Source organism: Diadema antillarum, unplaced genomic scaffold (genome assembly GCF_040938485.1).
Source record: "Diadema antillarum isolate AM-2024a unplaced genomic scaffold, OU_Dant_1.0 scf00000166, whole genome shotgun sequence".
Lineage (NCBI taxonomy): Eukaryota > Metazoa > Echinodermata > Echinoidea > Diadematoida > Diadematidae > Diadema > Diadema antillarum.
The window spans coordinates 586434-593488 of NW_027271055.1; the positions used below are offsets into that span (position 1 = coordinate 586434).

General features: G+C 38.9%; 1 protein-coding gene across 1 annotated transcript; it reads right to left on the reverse strand.

Annotated features, from left to right (window-relative positions):
• Positions 1–760: 760 nt before the first annotated feature.
• On the reverse strand, positions 761–5044 carry LOC139722491 (alpha-2A adrenergic receptor-like). Its single transcript, XM_071633779.1, has 3 exons — positions 4670–5044; positions 2799–3507; positions 761–1029 (listed from the first exon to the last, which is right to left on the reverse strand). The coding sequence occupies exons 1-3, from the start codon at positions 5042–5044 to the stop codon at positions 761–763; spliced, it is 1353 nt and encodes a 450-aa protein (XP_071489880.1).
• Between the last annotated feature and the right edge of the window lie 2011 nt (positions 5045–7055).

A 7055-nucleotide genomic window follows, 5' to 3' on the forward strand; every position in this document is an offset into this window, starting at 1 on the left:
TTATTATCAACATATTCGTATATAAAATCAACATAAATTTGCAGATATACATTTTATATGCACTTATACCTATATTTCACTATCTTAATATTTACAATTCCAAACAATGCTTACGCAATATAAGTATTCAGGGGCGGATCCAGGAATTCCGTAAAGAGGGGGCGCGTTTACAAAATTAAAGGGGGGGGGCACACGCACCCCTCCCCCGTTTTTTCTTTCTATTTTTTTTTTGTTTCAACAAAAAATAAGGGGGGGGGGGGGCGTGCGCCGGTTGCGGTCGTCCCTGGATCCGCCACTGGTATTATAAGCACATACCGACAGCAATAATCTCAGCCCAGGTAGAATAATAATCATCATCGTTTCTATAAACTGTTATTCCTTTAATTATAATTTGAAATAATGATTACTTTCTTCTCTTACACGTTTTATGAACTATGATGAATGAGACGCGTTGCTTGTGACCATCCCCCCCCAAAAAAAAATAAATAAAAACAACAACAAACAAACAAGCAAACAAACGAACAAACAAAGAAAAAAACACAGCAAACACGTTCACGGGCAGAAAGTATACTTTCTAGCCAGAGACATACATCCGAAACAGATTCACACAACTTTGTGCATTGATGATGATCATAACCATTCACAAAAATGAAATCTTTTCAATCCAAAGTATAAAGGAATGAGATGAGATTATGAGTTTCAGTTCTTATTTGGCGGATTCATCGCAAGGAAACAGCCTCGTGGTTTGTGGGCTCAGTTCTCAGTTGGTGGATCTATCACTGGAAACCATGAGCCGACTGGGTGGACGTGAAGTGCAGTCCATGCGGCAGCAGCCGATGAGAGCGCGGTAACGGGCGCGGACCTGGCGATTCATGAAGGAGTAGATGAGCGGGTCGAGGAGGGAGTCGACGTAGCCTAACCACATGCTCGCCACGCCCAACCAGTGCGGGATGCAGATGGTGATGAAACACGAGTGGATGATGGAGTACGGTGCCCAGCATACGATGGTCGTCATCACCAGCAGAAGTCCTGCAAAGGGAATTGGAGAAATATGCGCGACTTTAAAGAAAAATGGAATCCTGATATCATTCTGCTTGTGTACGAAAACAGAAAAATCTGAGAGGTGGATCAGTGACAATAAAACATATTGGATACATGAAATAAAATCAATTAAAGGTTTATAGAGTAAGAAAAATTAGCAACTCTGTGTGATTTCGGTGCCGAGCAGCTCTTCTTTCCGTTTGTACACAGAATTTACTAATTTTAATTTTTCTTCAGAGAAAAGTTTTCTTTAAACCTGTTCTTGGTTTATAAGTATACTAGCAATGTAACTTCTGTCTGGGAGGATGAGTTTTGTCCGTGCCAAAATACTTGAGATTTTTAATGAAAATATTGCAATTTTGTGTACAGGACGGTAAAGCTGCTCATCACCTATATTACACAGTGCTGCCAATTCGTCTTGCTCTGATAGACATTCATAATTCCTGGCTTTTTATGTGTCTGAATTTGCCTTCTCTGATTTTTCTGATTTCATACAAAGCAACATAAATTCAGGATGAAATTTCCCCTTTAATCTTCAGTATCGTTATTATGTAACAGTGTGTGTGCATGTGCGTGTGTGAGAGTCTACGATGTGTTTAAGAAAGTTATTATTACAATTATTATTATCATTATCATTATTATTATTATTATTACAATCATTATCATTATTATTATTATTACTATTATTATTATTATTATACTCTTTATTCTCTTCTAACAAAGCACATATAGTATATACGATAAAATATTCCTAAATACATGCAGATACAATATATGCATGGATACAGAAATAATGTATTAAACAAAAACAAAAAAACAGACACACACACAATAAATCATTATTATTATTATCATTATTTGATCAGATGAAGAGCTTATACAAACAGAAAACAAAAACTAGAGCGAACTTTACAAAAGGATGAGCCAACTGTACACTGTAGAATTTTTTACTGTACATGTAACACAAAATGATAGAGGTAAAGGTAGTGACAACAAGTTGGTCAGGGCACACAGAAGTAAAGACATTTACTTTGATTGCCCATATAGGCATGTGAACCAATAGTTGGGTACAGACATGATAGAAAATAAATAAAGGGAGATACAGCGAAAGACAGAGACTGCCTATGTACAAAATACAGCTGCTCTTCCCTCGGATTCTACATTTGCGATACAACAAGTATGTTATTTTAAAAAAATACTCACAATAAAAACATTTACAATTACAATGAGATAAATTGCAATAATCAAATAAAAAAATGAACCTAGAAAATAATATTAATAAAGGAAAAGAAAGCTTTGCATGTTACGTTTTGTACGTTCTTGTGTATGAAATTTGGAATACAATAGTCAATCTGAATAATCAAATAATAAGATTTGAAAGGATCTTAGAGTTGGTGCATTACGAATTTCATTGGATAATAGATTAGTAATTGATATTCCCATATAGACAAAGGTTCCTTTACAATCATTAGAATTTAGTAAAAGTAGATTAAGATTTGGTTAGAACGAAGTATAGGTGGGGCGCTAAATGATTTAAGGTTTTTCGAGAAATATCATCAGAGGTACAATTTTCATGATAATAGGCCCGCTCTATTCTGGCATGTCTGGGGTTTTTGAAGGGCAGGCAGAGAACCTTGCGGAGCGGAATACCAAATGACATGAGATGTTATGCACGTCACAGCATTTCAGATCCCCCCCCCCCCCATTTCTACTTAAAGCCAAAATCAATATTTGAAATGAATGTATAACCATCTTACCAATGAGCGTGACTCTCTTCTCCGCGCTCAGCCGGTCAATACTCGTCGACGACAGCTTCGACCTCCTCTCGCTCTTCCGCCGACTGTTGACCCTCTCGCCAATGCTCTTCTTTTTCGCCTTTACGGTCGCTTCTTCCTCCGCCGGAGGGTTCTGCGACAAACTGCAGCCACCGATCCAGACTCCGTCTGGAGTGTAGCTGCTTGTTTGGGTGGGAGTTTTAGCAGTCGTCCTTTTCGAAAAGCCCACCCCGTCGGACATGGCGAGGTTGATGATTCCGCCGAGCGACATCCGCCTGCCCGCAGCGGACGCGGAACCGAGGCCCTTGTCGTTAGCATCCCCGACGTAGCGATTGAGCTGAGCCTCCCTCTGTCTAATAGCGCGAATGACGCAGACGTAGCACATCGTCATTATGGGGATTGTGATACAGAAGATGAATACGAACCAAACGAGGAAATAGACACAGTGGCCCCAGTCGGGCGAACAGTGGTGAGTGATGTAACTGAACTCGAACCCGGACACGAGGTCGAAGGTTGCCGGGGCTACGTAGAGAGCCGGGACAACCCAGCAGAAGACGATGAAGCCAATAATGCGACGTCGAGAGGAAGGAAACCGCGTGGAGTGCACGACGGTCAGAAAGCGATCGAACGAAATCACCATTATAGTCGTGAAGTTTCCGAAAGTGAAGAATAGCGCGCCTGAACCGTTTATCTGATATATCAAGCAAAATGTATGAAAATGCATCAAAAAAAGAAAAATAATAAGGCATATTTAGTAATGAACATCACTCATTGGTAGCTTATATGATTGCATAATGAACTTTATTCCCCCCCCCCCCCAAAAAAAAAAAAAAAATCATGTAGGCGATCGTTTAACTTGGATGTTCCACTTGCCTTGATAAGCAAGGCCCCGTTGATTATTGATTTTGTTTTTAATCCTCCCTTTCTTTGATTTCCTATTCAATCATGATTTCTTGATGTTTCTATCATCCGTAGATATTACACTGGCATCCTTTCATTGTAACTATTACTTCACGACGGGTCGTGGTCGTCCTTGCCCATTAAAATCATATCGGAAAGATATGTTCAAAGAACTGTTCAAAGATGTTTAAAGGACAAGTTCACCTTCATAAACATAAGGATTGAGAAAATGCAACAATATCAGTAGAACACATCAGTGAAAGTTTGAGGAAAATTGGACAATCGATGCAAAAGTTATGAATTTTTCAAATGTTTGTGTTGGAACCGCTGGATGAGGAGACTACTAAAGCTTGTGAGTCATATGCGTACAACAGCATAAAGAAAATGTAAAAGAAACTTCAACATATTTTCACTTTTTTCGCATGATAAAAGAGCAATTGACTTGCCTCTTTCTAAAGGCAGGGGGAATAATATTACCCATAACATTTATCGGTAACGAGTCAGGGGAATGTGTACTTTTTTCAAAAGATGGAATTTTGTGAAATTCTCTTTATATTTTCCTTGTATTGTTGTACCCATATGACATCTAAGTTATTCATACACTGCAGTAGTCTTCTCATCCAGCGGGTACTGCACAAAAACTTCAAAAATTCATAACTTTTGAACGGCTTGTCTGATTTTCCTCAAACTTTCACTGATGTGTTCTACTAATATTGCTACATTCTCTCAATCCTTATGTTTATGAAGGTGAACTTGTCCTTTAAGAAAGATGCACTGACATGAAATATAAATCAACGATACAAGGCATATTACCAAACCTGACGAACACATAATTGGTGAGATTTTGAAATAAACAAAGGGTTTTTGTTTAGATGATGTAATCAGATACGAGCACACCATTCATAGAAAAAAAACCCAAACAAACAAGACTGTGTCCACAGTGAACATCTTACTTTGCACAAGATTTGGTTATTCGATAGGAGGATACCGTTGTCGTAGATAGACCAGATGGAGAAAGGCATACTCGAGATCGTCACGCCCATGTCCATGATCGTCAGGTTCAAGATGAGGAGGTTATGGCAGTTGGATCTCAGTCCCCTGTCTCCCAGGATAGTAGTCATCGCCATGAGATTGGCGAAGAAAGCACCGACGAATATGATGGCCAGAGCCACACCGTCTACCATGACGGAGAGGGACGTCGGGTCGTGGTCATCGTCAAATAGTGCCGACAAGCATAACGATGTTGACGTATTGGAGGTGGTGATGAAGTCCGATGTCGTTGCTGCAGATGCCACTGACATGTTTTCCACGTGTGAGCTAAGAGACATCGTCATGGGTTTATAGTTCGAGGCTGCGGAAAAGAAACACAAACATTAAAGCAAGAACATCACATCTTGTTTTCTTAAATTTCAATGTGGTTTCCTTTTCTTTTCAGCACATGGATATCACTAACAGACATATGATTATACAGATTTTTCACTATAGTTACTAATCACAGAATGAGGTGTATACGCTGGAAATTCACACTCCCATATGTCAAGGATAACAATAATTGAGTGATAAGGAGTTTGTGCTGATTGGCTAAATACTTGAAAACAACACTGTTCCTCCCAGTGAGATAAAAAGGGAACTTCTCTTCCTATCACTTATTGTAGAAAGGAAGAGACGTACGAGATTCAAGCGATTGAGCGTCATTAGCAGATTAGTAAGGTCTGGATGTGAACTGCTATGACTCATCCTACAAATGCTATGTTGTTGCACTCACATGCAGGAAAAACACAAAATGTTTGAGAGTTATACGTTTCTGGCACCAAAACGTGAAATGTACGATGAGCGTACTGCGTCCAAAACACCGAGTCCTCTGCTCACGGAAGAGCTATGTCGAATTATAAATATAGTGATTGTGGTTGTGCCGTAAATTTTTACAGATGAGCCATCATTATCATCACTGTGGTAATGATTTACAAGATCGAGTCGTATAATTTCGTTTTAATAACATGTTTTTGCCCTTCTTGCGCGAGGGCGCTATATACTTTGACAGTTACTCTCGATTCCACTTAACTGCAATGAATCAGTAATCATAACTTGTGACTGTCTAGCGCCGCCACCTTTGACGTACATCATAAAGGCTTAGACCTGACTGATAAATATGAATCATAACTCACCGCAAAGAACGTTTATCTCTCTTTAAAAACAGTAGCATCATTCTCGTGTCGTCGTGTTTCAATACTGACTTGACAATTAAAAGAAAAGAAAAAAAAAAACAACTTATTTTCATGGAGGAGCCAGAAGCCCCAAGACAGCCAGAAGCAGTTTTAAAATGTTATTTGCTCTCTCCCAACTACAATCAGCATTTGTATACGCATGATCAAAATTATGTTATATCATTCGTTTCTATATCCAAAGCCCCTAATACAGAGTACGGTTTGAAATAAGATGAAAACTTAAAGCGACAGGGAAAGGTAGATAAGAATTAGCATAGGGTGTGGAACAGAATGTGTGGAATAGAATTAAGACGGCGGATGGGATGAAAAGAAATAGAAACTGAAGAATATGAAGAAGGCGATGATGAAGGAGAGAAAAGATGAATATCAGAAGGAGCTCGAGGAGCTCAAAGAAGAGGAAGAATAAGAATAAGAATAGGAATAAGACGAAGAAGAATTAAAGAAGAAGAAGAAGAAGATGATGATGATGACAAGGAGGAGATGATGATGATGATGATGACAAGGAGGAGGAGGAGGAAGAAGAAGAAAGCGAAGCGGAAGAATGATGACGCTGATAAAGGAGAAGGGGGAGAGAAGAAACTTTGTGATAGCATGATTATATCAACTTCTCTCAAAATAAAAGTGAGTGAATAAGACAAATAATAGGACATCGGACATCAAGCCCCAAACCCCCCCCCCAAAAAAAAACAAAAACAAACAAACAAACAAACAAACAAACAAAAATAAAAAAAAAAACAACAACAAAAAACCCACAAAAAAACAAACAAAAACAAAAACAAAAAACAAAAAGAACCCCAACAACCGAAAACAAGCAAGCAAACAAACAAACAAAAATGAAAAAATACATTTGTTTTTATTATTTTTTTTGTTTTGTTTTTGTTTTTTTACAATGACCCACTACGGGAGAGGAAGGGATCGCGAGGGAGAAGAAAGGGGAGGGGGGGGGGGGGGGGTCTTACGCATCAATACAAAATTAATGACCATCTCTTGTTGATCAACATTAGGCTACCTACGTGCAAAGATCCGAATGATGATTCTGAAGTCCAAAGACGATTTTGGTTGTGACACCGCCCTGGTTGTGACGAGTTAGGCTGCAGTGCTTTATCTCGTTATG